Genomic DNA, 13,465 nt, shown 5'->3' on the forward strand with positions numbered 1-13,465 from the left:
AAATGGCCTCAAATTTGAAACTAAGAACGTTCCTTCAGAGCCTATAGCCTGTTCTCGTGTGTGTGTGTGTGTGTGTGTGTGTGTGTGTGTGTGTGTGTGTGTGTGTGTGTGTGTGTGTGTGTCTGTCTCTCTCTCATCGGTGTCGGAGCCATGCAACAAGGTTGTGTCAAATGAAACCACATGAGACCCATTGGAAATGCATTGCGAGCGGTGCGACACACAGAAGAGACAGGACACACTGAGGAGACAGCTGTGTCTCAGGTGTGAACGGCCCCTAACTGATTAGTTCCTGTATTCGTTTTAATGTTTAAATGTCCATTCTGATGGTCTGTCAAGTTGAGTCATGTCACTGTTGACTGGAAAAAGGGGAATATCCGCACTCTTAATAAAGTTTGAGTTTCTTTATTTCATGAAATCGCATGCAGCAGCTGCAGCATTCCTCAGCGTTTCAAACTGAAACGCTGAGGAAGGCCTGCATGCCGAAACGCATCCGTTTCTCTAGGTGGACTGCTGCTGCATGTGATTTCATGAAATAAAGAAACTCAAACTGTATTAAGAGAGTGCAGATATTCCCCTTCCATTGATCTTCAAGAATCTGCACCCATCAGCTACAGAGACTAATTGACTCCCTACGTAGAGTGCGCCTTCACCTATAACGGTTTTGTTGTTGAAACTGTTGACTCACACCTTCAAAATAGAAAGTAGGTAATTGTGTGGTGATTGGTTGTCAAAGTTTCATTGTCATGTTTTTTAATGTACCATTATTTTAAAGTTGGGGTCTAAACTGAAATGTAACTAAAATGATAAGTTTGTGCAGGGGATAGTGAAGCTGTGAATGGCAGGCAGAACAGTCAACAGCGCCATCTGGCTGCCAACCCCCTCATTTAAATGTATTTAGCTTGCTTAATGCTTTGGCTACTGAACATTCAGAAAGAATACTGTTTGCTTGTATTTGGGGGTTTAGAGAGTAGTTGAAACTGTAAACTCGCAAACTCCAACTCCACCAGTTTGATCTGAATTCATGATTTCGGGGATTAAAAGCAAAAAAAAAGTTTTATCTCACAGGTCACATGAAAGTATTTGTTAGGCCAAGTTTGATAAACGGCATACTGATACTATAGCGCTGTTTCCTAAACTATATAGTGAAAATAGATATACAAGCTCACAACACGTTGAGAGCTCTTAGACTATTTTAACCATTAAAGGGATATTTCATTTTCAAACATGTTTGGGGTCATTTTAACACCTAGTCAGTCTGTCTGGCTTTTGTGCATGTGCACCCCAGAAGTAGTATTCAGTATTTAGATATTCATTCTATCAGACATGCCTATTGCCTCCTTCCTATATAAACTTCAAACTAAACGTTAACCATGTTGGATTCATTGAAAGGTTAAGTGGTTAATTCACTGTTTATTTTTGTAAGTTTGAGTTCCACTGAGATAGGCCTACCACATTAACTTTTAGCTCTCGACTTGAAGTGTTCTGGAACCGCTGCTAAACATGACTTGACTTAACCAGACACATGGTAGAGCAGCAGTGTCAAAAATAATTATCTATATCACACTGCTGTGATGACCATTGTGAGCTTGTAGATCTGCCATTTTTGGTGCAAACAAGTATACATCAGGCATACAAGCCAAAGGAAATAAAAGACACACTGGCCTCCAAACAGTGGGTCAGGAGGACCCATTTGTGGGTCATGACTCGAGTGAAAATCCCATTTACTTTTCCTACATTTAAAAACAAATATATATTAGAGGTACATGTAAATGTTGTCCAGCCACTTTTCAAGCAGCTGGCAAAAAAGGTTTGAGAATAATGAACTACTGCTCCTGAATCCAAATGACTGAAATCCTCTGTGGGGACTGAGAACTTGAATCCACTTGAATTAGTCTGACACGTCAACAAAGAACCAAAACTCAATCATTAGCATTACAATACTCACTGTTGCCTGCTTTACATGACTTTAACCTAACAAAGTACTGTTTAAGTAAGTAGGCAGGCTACCATACTCAAGTACTCATCAGGGCGTCGGCTGGTTTCACACATTTCAAGGACATTTCATCCCAACTAGAATGAAAAGGTAGAGCAAGTGATACGTTCTTGTTTAAACAAACAGTTTGGTAAAGTTCAAAGCCATTTACTAAATGGAAAATATATTTTCACATTCCTGAAACCATAGTCCTAGAGACCTCTAGGCAGAGAGAGCTTCCTGTTTGTTCTGTCAGGAGAGAAAGGACAGTGGGCGGGTCTGCGGCGGGGGGGGGGGGGGGTCGCTGGGGTGTGGTCAGCACTGGTTTGCTGTACCAGGGGCCATAACCTTGGATTATGGATTAAAACGGGATTTAACAGATATCCTGTTTTAATATATCCTGGATCAGCGATTAACCGGTTTCATGAAAGATGGTTAATCTTGCCAGAATAATTTAGCTAGTTTGTTTTTTTATTATTATTGTTAACCTGGATATGTTGTGGCTTGATTCGGTTTCATGAAAGCAATGCCACATTAGTTACCATGGAAACTAATGCTGTGGACTTGCCTGACCAAGCTAACAGCCAGGTTTAACCTAATCCTGTCTTTACTGTTCACAAACCAATGATTTGTTCCACACGTATTCAATGGGTTTATGTTGTTATTTTAACACAACATATTAAAACATCATATAGGTACACATTGCCATTAAAGGACTAATTTAAGCCCTATACAAAATCAAAGAACCAAATATATATAGGCTGCACAACATCATGACAGCTTGTGATCTTGTAGATCAGCTACTTTTGGTGAATGTTCCCCCAGAATTGGTTTGCTGTGTTCTTAAGAAGAATCAAATACATCCTGTTGTTTTTTTATTTCTTCTTTTTTAAGTGAAAACATTACTAAATGTTATCATTACTCATATTGATATTACCATTGTAGCACCAACACCCAAGAAGTGCATTGCCCCAAGCCAATATTGAATCCATGACCCATGGTTCACCAGTCTGGGCAACAACCCCCTTCGCCAAAGGTAACTCCCTCAGAGGCCAAATATCACAATGCTACAATAGTATGCTTACAATAAGAATTCTGTTATATTTATTATGACGATTTCATTATGAAGTTTTAAGTTAAGAGTATAAGTGCCAGTGGTTAAATGCAGACTATATTTTATTTTATCATTCAGTCTATCCACTATTGAGAGTATTTTCTCTCTTATTACAGCAGCAGTATTTTTTTAGAAGCTTAAGTCCTTGTATCAGTAAGTCTGTGGAATAGAAGGGGGCAGTAATGCAACCATTAGGGACTCGCCGTAGCTGTCAAAATCGTTAAGCAAACAGCCGTCGGCAACGGCGACATTGGTTCCCATGGTGACGCGTCTATGCAGTGTGTGTCAAACATAAACACTTGTTTTTTAAACACCCCGTCGCGCGTCAGCTAACTTGCCGATATTGCTTAATTCTTACATGCACTGGACATGATCAGCAGTGGAAAGAGGAAGGTGCTGGAGCAATCTGTGTTATTCTAAAACCGTTTTAATAAACATGGTTGATATGACATGATATTAGTGTTATTTCTTCATTCAGAGCATGCCAACACATTACACAGCATAAGAGAGGTGATGGCGCAATCGGTGTAAATGTATGACAGCTATAATTTCAATAAACATGGTTATGACATGGCGTTGTAGACACTACGTGTAAGTGTAGGTTCTGCCATAGTAGAAAGGGCTGCAACGGAGAGCAGGTTTATGTATCAAGCACTGATCCTTTTCCGGTTGCCGGAGCCGACTATTGTAGCTGGGATAGGATCAGTAAATCTGTGTTCCACCAAATGGGTCTAGTGAGGAAAAGGGCGATAAATCCACCCATTCTAAGCCTCGCTTGGCTTTAGTGGAACGGAATAAACCAGGCTGTACGGGCCAGGATTTAACAAACCAGGTTTTGGTTTAAATCCTGGATTAGTTAATCCAAGTTTCGTGAAACAGGCCCCTGGTTTCTCACTTCCCTGTTGGCCAGGTGTGGCCCTCTCTCCCAGTGCTGGTTGCTCCTCGGTGGTGGCTGCGCCCGGGGTGCCCCTCTGTGGACTTGTCTATAGCTGGAAGCATGGAGGAGAGGGGCAGTGACTTGGCCAATCACTGCTGACCCGCCAACTGGAGAGTGTAGTGGTTGAGGGTTGAAACCATAGACATATAAACGTAGACGCCCTTTCCGTCTCTGGAGCGTATGTGCTCAAGGGAGGGCAAAACTTTCCCGAGATTCCTTGCGAAGCCCCGCGGAAGCATGAGCGTGCGTCACAGAGCACATGTTCGGGTCTGTAAGTCCCGGAAAAGATGCGCTGTGACTTAACGTGCCTTCCACACTTCCGGCGTACTTCCTCTCCCAGTGTAAATTCTTCCACCCCTCCTTCAACACACATCGCTCCAATGAACTGCAGCGGCCAATGAGGTATCTATTCTTTTAATATCTATGGTTGAAACACTCTAAGAAGGTTGAGACCACCTGATGACCTCTCTTCCAGGCCAAGGCTTCATCCATTAGGAATGGATTACATTCGCATCTTTACAAACACACACAGTACACACATATTTTTTTAGGGATGTACCGATGAGACTTTTTGGCCGATATCGATATCCGATATAATTAATTGCCGTTATGGCCGATAACCGATATAACGGATGTCAATGTGATCTCATTCTGTATTAAGGAAATATAATCATTTTTAAGGCTTGTATATAACTCTAGAATTTAGAAATGTTCCAACTTGTTGACTCTTTTGAAAGCTTCCCCAGAAAACATTGATACAATTTGCAGCCTTCATCAAACAAAAGGCTTTTATTCATTTTCCAACGTAATTATAATATAATAAAATATCTGCTAAAACCGATATTATTTTACCAATACCGATATATCCTTTTAAGGCCAATATCGGCCGATACCGATGTGTTTGCCTTTTAATCTCCCATCACTAATATATATATATATAATACACACACACACACACACACACACACACACGTTTCAAATCTGCAAAGATATTTGACAAAATCCACAGATGAGTTATCAATGTTACCATTTATTTTAAAAACAACGGTATACAAGTTGCATTTACCAAATGTAAAAGATAATGCATATATTTGCTGATGTGTGGAACAGTTGACATTATTATAAGATGTTTTACTGTAAAACAAACATCTTTACTGGGTTTCTGAGTCGTATACATTCAAACATTTGATTCTTTTGATTAAAAAAAAACCCTGAAGTGTTTAGGTTTGTTGTTGTCACTCGTTGATATATAAATACAGCTACACATTATTTGCGTAAATTTAACACCTTTTTTTAACTTATCGTAGCTGTTGGGCAGAAACCTCATATATCCATAATTATTTTATTAATGCCCTACTTCTTAACACTAGTACCACACAAAAACAGCCGATCTACAAGCTTACACCGCATTGTTATCTTCTAGATCTGCCATTAGTGTTAGTGTGTGTCTGTGGGGTTTTATAAATACTGAACCAATGAAAAGTATTAACAAGAGCTGTTGACTAAATAATAACTACAGATTGGATCCATTGGAGCGCAGGTTTCTTTAACATTTCCTGAAAGTAAAATTCTCTTTTACATACAAGGTTTCCACCTGACAGTGACGTTATGTATCACTTAACGACATCAAGGGCTGTCGCAACACAATGACATCACAGAATGCTTCATTATGTATTCACTACATAATCACATATTTAAACGAGGTATCTCATCCATGGCGGTTTGCTGGTGAATCATCCTTACTTTAGAAAAAAACAAAAAAAATCCTTGTAAAATACCAAATAAACAAATTAATCGTCCAGTTTGAGTTGTGTCCAAATGTGTTGTTGTGAATCTACAGATTCCAGCTACACTTGCATCAGGGTTGTTGATTGTTCTGCGTTGGCTTTATAAAAAGGGTAAATAAAGTAATTTCTCTCAGCACCTTGTTGTGGCCTCCAATGTTCATAAAACGGACCTTAGGTGTGCTGTACTATATGCACTTCCCCCACATTTTTTTGTTGACAAAAGTAACCGAGGTACTCGCGCATAACGCAATGCTACGCGTTGTGGGCTTGCATATCAGCCATTTCCAGCTAATGTTCCTCCCACAATAAGGATGCTAGGGCTCAAGTGCGTAAAAAGAGCAATATATGCTCCTTCTGACATCTAAAAAAAAGGACATCACACTTGGAGGCACAGGAGCATCCGAGGGGGGAAAGCCACCAAAGGTTCTGAATGACATAAAAATGTAGTTCTCAATCTCAACTCCCTTTCCAGAAAAAGTCCAGACTTCAGAAGGAGCGTTTTAAACTGTGCCGGAATAAGAGCCAAAGGCGGTTTGGGATCAGAAGTAGCGGTGCTGTTCTGTCCGAGCTGATTGGGCCTGCTGCTGCGAACTGTGTGTGTTCCGTGGGCCTCCCACCGGGACTGGTTTGAGTCCAGACCAGGGGTCCTGAAGCATGGACGGACTGAAGTACTTCTCCACCCCTCCGTTACGCTTGCCCTGTGGCGAACCCTGAAAAACATCCCGGAGCAATGATTACTATTTACACTATAATACTATATACACTAACACAAAAAATATCACTTTCACCACGTAAAAACGTCTCGGAAAAAAACAGTGGTTTAAACAATAAGCAGCCAGCTCAAATATGCAGCTTCACTTTAGAAACAAGCCTAGCCTTGGATCAAGACTTATCAAGTTATCATAGATATACCGGTATATATATATATATATATATATTTTTTTTACAGATATAAAAAAGAAATCGATAAAACACATCTATGATAGTCTTGATCCGGCCCTCTGGTTGTGGTTACGGCTTTTACAGGGACTTTAGAGGGGGGGATTTGGGAAAACAAGTCCGAAGTCGCTTATAATAAGCGGATTGCCAACACTGAATAATCGACATAAACGTTTCTTTATTTTTTACCTGGTAGCTGTTATGATGCTGCTGGTTGTGTGGGGAGCGTCCATACGGAGAGCGGTGAAATCCCCCAGGTCCTCCCCGGGGACTGAGGCTGTGGCGCTGTGGCTTGTGTTGGCTCCTGCCTCCGTAGCCTCCCGCTGGACCTCCGTAACCTCCACCTCCTCTGTTAAAATGAACCGGAGATCCACCGGGAGAGCCTCCGTACTGACCTCCTCCTCCTCTGGGCACGAAGGACGGAGACCTGGCTCCGCGGGGAGGCCCCCAGGAGTGGGGAGACTGAGGGCCTGGGCCCCACGGTGGAGGAGAGCCGCCCCAGGGAGGAGACTGGAGGTCCCCGGAGGAGGCTCGGTGGGCCCCGCCGCCGCCGGGACTCTGGTGCTGCTGCGGCATGTTGTTTCGATGCATTTTTTAAAGGTTTAAATGCCAAATAAACGACGAGCTAAGACTAAGATAACCAACTGAGCGCTGTTAACGTAAAAGGTTAAACGTGGCTAAATGTAAGGTAATAGACTAGACTAGTTGAGTTCGAAGTCTAGTCTGTACGAAGTGAACTAAACGAACACGAACAAGTAAGTAACCCGCTTCGCATCTGTTGTTTATATGCACACAGGAACCGGACATGCAAACCTGTTCCGTTTCTTAAAACAAGCCACTAGCTGCGATACACCGCCACCTAGTGGTGTCACGCCTTCATTACACACAGATAATGTATGTAGGCATTTAGCACTTTGTAGTGCAGTTACAGTAGTAAAATACTTATAAATAGTAATCTAGAATAATCTGAAACCAAAGAGTTGTGTACTCATACTAGGTATTTTTTTAACTTGTTTTGAAACAAACATGGTTAGAACTTGACTGATTGATTGATTGATTGATTGAAATATTTATTAACAGTTTGCAGAATTACAGTACATTTCAAGCACAAACTCAATACAAAGACTGTTAACTGTGAGTGCACGACCCAATTAAGCATTACACTTGTTTACAAGAGGGTCCACCATGTTCAATTCATCAAAATTAACCAATTTAATTAACCAAATTAACCAAAATTGACCATTAAATAAAGGGGTGTCAAGCTGTTCATATGCCAGTGACGTCGTAGAGTCTGTGGGGGCCGGGGGGGCAGGGCCCCCATGAGGAATTGGACCAGTACAGCCAGCCCCCACGCGGCTATATATATATATATAAGTACAACAATGTGCAAACACAGCAGCAAGATCCGTGAGTTGCTATGATAGGAGAAGGATATCAAACGGAAGACAACCACCCTTATCTGAGCTTAGCCCAGATACCCTGGGTAAATATAGTAATCATTTCATTTCATTTCATTACCCTAAAGACTTGCACTTGCACTTGCCCTAGCCTAGCCCCTTAGATAGCACATTATGTAGACTTAGATAGTATTTTAAACAGACTTATAGCTTGTTACGTAGACAGCTCTAGAATTGCACTTTATGTAGTCATAGCACTTTATAGTACACATGTATAATATATTATATAGTATAGTATGTATAGTTTACATAGATACTCCACTGTTACGTTCTTAGTCTACGCATGATTCATGATAACTACTGTTTATATATGTGATGTATGCCATGCTTTTGTTATTGCTTAATGTAAGTCGCTCTGGATTAAGAGCGTCTGCTAAATGCCTAAATTGTAAATTGTAAATTGTAATCATTGTGTATATTCCTGCACTATAGAGCGTCGCAGTCCCGAAGCACAGATATCCACTTTACAAGGCTGTTGTTACTGTGGAAATACCCTTTGATGTAATAAGTACCTATGTCTTTTAGCCAAAAGACATGTAGGCCTATGTGGACTAATCAAGGCCTGAACTGAAACCTAAAAGAACAGAAACCTGTTTTATTTCATGCTGGATTTACACTGGAGGGGGAGGCAATCAAAACCATGCAGTGGAACAATGGAACTCTTTCACGTCACTTGCAGGTGTTAAGTGGGCACAGATTTTAGTAGCACCCCCCCCCCCACACACACACACACACACACACACACACACACACACACTATTCAATTCAATTCAAAGGGCTTTATTGGCACGAGAAAACGTTTACATTGCCAAAGCAGAAAGCACAATACAACAATACAGCAATACAATAAAAAATTATGTACATTTGAAAGTCAGAATCTTCAATAGATCAATTTCTATGTACCAAGATCACTGGATGCAGGTATAGAGCGTCGCAGTCCCGCCTCCTACCCTGGACCAGGAAATGAAACCCAATGCATTTTCCTCATAGACATTTCTTAAAGTATTTATTTAAAGACGGTTACGCCCCGGACAAAGCCAACTCGAGTCGTGACAACTCATGACAACACAAGCAATATTTTGGACCAAACAAATAATTAGAAAGAAGAAAAAAACGGCAGGTTACAACACTTTTTTTGTTGTTTTTCTTCTTTGTAATTATTTGTTTGGTCCAAAATATTGCTTGTGTTGTTTTCTCGTGCCAATAAAGCCCTTTGAATTGAATTGAATAGTGTGTGTGTGTGTGTGTGTGTGGGGGGGGGGGGTGCTACTAAAATCTGTGCCCACTTAACACCTGCAAGTGACGTGAAAGAGTTCCATTGTTCCACTGCATGGTTTTGATTGCCCCCCCCTCCAGTGTAAATCCAGCATGAAATAAAACAGGTTTCTGTTCTTTTAGGTTTCAGTTCAGGCCTTGATTAGTCCACATAGGCCTACATGTCTTTTGGCTAAAAGACATAGGTACTTATATTACATCAAAGGGTATTTCCACAGTAACAACAGCCTTGTAAAGTGGATATCTGTGCTTCAACAACAATAACAAAATGTTTTAATTATAAAGGTAAAAATAAAACGTTTAAAGACGTCAAACTGTAAAACGAATAATTTGAAAAATGGTCTGAAATAATGTGAAGTATAGGCTGTACATGATTTGAACATGCATGATTGTCAGACCTACAACAACTTATTGTTATAAAGCATTTGGAAAATTTAACATTTGACATTTAAGGCCGAATCATTGCTACAAAACCAGTGTAGGCTATAGCCAGTCATTTTGGGCGTATTTGGCCTTAAATGTAAAATGCTTTATTTATTTTCTTACATTTAGGAAACATTTAGGCACCCACAATTTTAAGGTGCGCCTACTCTTTCCTGTACCATTCTAAAGCATGAATCATGTAATAATCACTCCAATAAATCCTCTACTGTTACTCTTTTACATGATTTATATTGACATAAATGCATAAATGCCATATGGCCCTTAAAACTCACAATGTGTCGTGATGCGACAAATGGCCGAAATGTAATAATCTAAATCTACGAAGTAACTAGTAATACGAAAGATCTCAAATAATTGTATTGGAGTAAAAGTACAATATTTGCCTCTGATATGTAGTGGAGTAGAAGTACTGAAAATTGGAAATACTCCAGTAAAGTGAAAGTACCTAAAAAATGTACTGAAGTACATACAGTACTTAGCTACTTTACACTGCCTATTGGTAAGAAATTGGGCCTCTTCCTTCCATTTAGTGTAGCACTATTACGATCCTTAAATGTCTAGGGTGACGTGGTTCGCAAACATTTTAATTTCAAGGACCCCCAATGCATGCACAATACCAGCACCCTGACTCTGTTTTACTAGAATGGAACAGACTATGATCAATGGATCACTCTGTTCAGCACTTTGGTCAGCTTTGGCTGTTGTAAAGGTGCTATACAAATAAAGTTTGATTTGATTTGAATGGTTCTCAACCAGTGGTCCGGGACCACCAGTGGTCCGGGAGGGGGTTCCAGGTGGTCCCTAGCTAAATGATGAAGAGTTGGTAACCAAATGGACCCTTGTAGAGATCTTTAACTCTTGAGAGTGTAAAATAAAGTACATTTTATGCTCTGTTATTTTGATCAACGTTTGCCTGTTATCTCTTCTATGTAGTTAGGAAAAAGTAGCTTAAGTTGTGGAAAATCTGGGGGAAAAATGCTTACCACTAGCTTTCTTCACAGATGTGTTCATAAAGGTGTCTACTATCACAGAAAAATGTGTTCCAAGCCAACTCCCTTGGGAAACTTTGTGGGAGCCTAGGATAAATGCAGGACAATGTCAAATTGGCCAATATGAGCTTGTGAGGTGTGAAAATGACTCCCTGGCCATAAAATTGGCTGCTTTTGTATGTCCCAGACATGCATAACAACTAATATGCCATGTTATGCATATGTCAATGGATATCTATAGTGTTTTCTTTTCTGTTTGTGTGTTGGCCGTGTGTGTGTGTGTGTGTGTGAGGGGAGGGGGGTATTAATATATAAAGATCATTAATATATCACAAATGTATCTTAATTGAAACTAACAGTTGAAAGAGAAGTAGATGGACAAAAGAACAATCTTTAGCTGATTTATTCTTTTCAGAATAAGAAAGACTTTGTCACACCTTAAAAATAATTAACAGTAAAATAAGAGTGAAATTAATTTGCCAGCTCCTCAGACTTTCAGTTCATTAATAAATACATAAACAAACTAGAAAAAGTGCCCTTCTGGGCACAGGTCTCCACCAGGAGGATAGGACTGTGTGAGATGTTTGGCAAAATGTTTAAGAGTAATATAAACATGTTTTTTTGTTTTAGTTTTTTGCAACAATTGTCTTCATTTTGTTGAGGAAATGCAGAGCCAGATCACTCATAGCATCTCTGAGGATATAATTCTGGATGAGCAGGACATGTGCAGCATTTTGAACGAAACGGGCCACTCCTGAAAACTGCAATCTTAGCCAATCAGTGTAGAATCTGAGAAATCCAACAGACTCGTCTTGATCACATGACTACAGAGATCATGTGGACCGATTTGCGTTTGAAATCTGATTTGGATGAAATCTGTGCAACTAACATAAGCAATGTGTTTTGCAGAAATCGGCCTCATGGTGGCGCTATAACCGGCAGATGTGGAGGGATGCAGGGACAATGTTTTTCCATGGCCTCTAGGGAGTGCGCATACATAAGTTGTATACAGATCGATGCAGTTATAGCTAAAAACAGGAATTGGCCTGTTATAGCGCCACCGTGAGTCTGATTTGGGGGAAAAAATTGTGGCATGTCGTCCTCGGCCTAGTGGAAATGTGCATGTATAATTTCACGGAAATTGCACACTGTGTTTGTGATTTGTGGCATTTTTTTTAAACGGACCAATCGTGTGAGCTTTGGAAGCCAATCGTAGCCAATCAGGATGGAAGATGGGAAATGGTGCCGCTCCGTGTTGATCACATGACTATGGAGATAGTGTATACCGAATTGTGTGATGTATGGATAAAATGTGTACGAGTAATCTACAGAAATGCGTTTTGCCTAAATCGGCCTCATGGTGGTGCTATAACAGGCCGTTGAGGAATATTTGGGGCAGAGGTTCGTCGTTGTCATCCAGGGAGTGTGTGTGCAAAGTTTGGCATGGATCGGGCCAACGGTGCCGGAGATTAGCTGATAACGGACGGACGGAAGGACGGACGGAAGGACACACACACACACACACGGACGGAGTGCAAAACATACTCTCTCCCCATGCCTTCGGCCTGGTGGAGACAAATATGGCTCTATATCATTATATAAAAAGATCAACAGTTACACATAATAAAAAACTATGGTGCTAAAAAGAAAGTATGCGTTTGTAAACAATCTATCTACTATCTCTACTCTATCTCCACTCTTCCAACTATCTCTACTCTTCCAACTCCCTGGCATCTCCATCACTGCTCTTGTCATCTAGCTTGTTGTTCTTGCAAAATCTGCCATGGCAGTTACCACAAGCAGAAATGCACTGTGCACTAAAATGCAGTGTGTGTGTACACTCCCCCTCATAGTTGCAACTGACTAACTTCAGAAGATAGTCTGGTGTGATGGGGTCTGTTCATTGACGGTACAGACTCATAGCCTTTGTCACCAAGCTTCCATCCATACTCCAGTACATGGATGGAAGCTTGGTGGTGATCCAGTGATGGACTTTGCAGCAGCAGCCAATCTCTGGTCTGGATATAAGCTCGGAGAGAGTGCTGTGCTGCGGCTCCTGTTGTCGGGGGCAGTTTTTCTGGATTGATACTCCCAGTAGCGGTTGTAGTTCTGCAAGACTGACAAAGTGGAGAGGCCTATGGAAGTTTTGGACATCCAAGCCAACAAGGAGGACAGCATCACAGTCAGTTGTGAACTATTCAAGTTCATGTTCCATGGGAAATCGCATGAAAGTTTTGGGGACTGGAGATTTGACATCTTCAGCAAGCAGGCCGCTACTGGGAGTATCAAACCAGAAAAACTGCCCCCTACAACAGGAGCCGCAGCACAGCACTCCGAGCTTATATCCAGACCAGAGATTGGCAGCTTTCATTCATACTGAGTCCAGTACATACTGGAGGAATACGAGACTGCTCGCCCCTTTACCAACTCGCCCCGGGCGTACAGCCGGCGGAACAGCGCGGCCTGGTATTCCTAAAGTAATCTAAGTAAATTATGCTTAAACGGTTAAACCTAACCTTATTCCTAACCTCAACCTCAGTAAAACGATGCC

At 41.0% G+C, this 13,465-nt stretch overlaps 1 protein-coding gene across 1 annotated transcript; it reads right to left on the reverse strand.

Moving 5' to 3' along the window:
* Positions 1 to 5,036: 5,036 nt before the first annotated feature.
* Positions 5,037 to 7,530, reverse strand: mplkip (M-phase specific PLK1 interacting protein). The gene is made up of 2 exons (XM_079530443.1): positions 6,939 to 7,530; positions 5,037 to 6,520 (listed from the first exon to the last, which is right to left on the reverse strand). The coding sequence occupies exons 1-2, from the start codon at positions 7,338 to 7,340 to the stop codon at positions 6,350 to 6,352; spliced, it is 573 nt and encodes a 190-aa protein (XP_079386569.1). The 5' UTR covers positions 7,341 to 7,530; the 3' UTR covers positions 5,037 to 6,349.
* Between the last annotated feature and the right edge of the window lie 5,935 nt (positions 7,531 to 13,465).

Source organism: Electrona antarctica (genome assembly GCF_951216825.1).
Source record: "Electrona antarctica genome assembly, chromosome: 19".
Classification (NCBI taxonomy): domain Eukaryota; kingdom Metazoa; phylum Chordata; class Actinopteri; order Myctophiformes; family Myctophidae; genus Electrona; species Electrona antarctica.

What these genes read in the sequence shown, in the direction of transcription:
- mplkip (XM_079530443.1), bottom strand. Translation starts at nt 7,340, where the DNA reads ATGCATCGAAACAACATGCCGCAGCAGCACCAGAGTCCCGGCGGCGGC. An exon ending in AGCATCATAACAGCTACCAG is followed by an intron (nt 6,521 to 6,938) that starts GTAAAAAATAAA and finishes GATGTTTTTCAG; the next exon opens with GGTTCGCCACAGGGCAAGCG.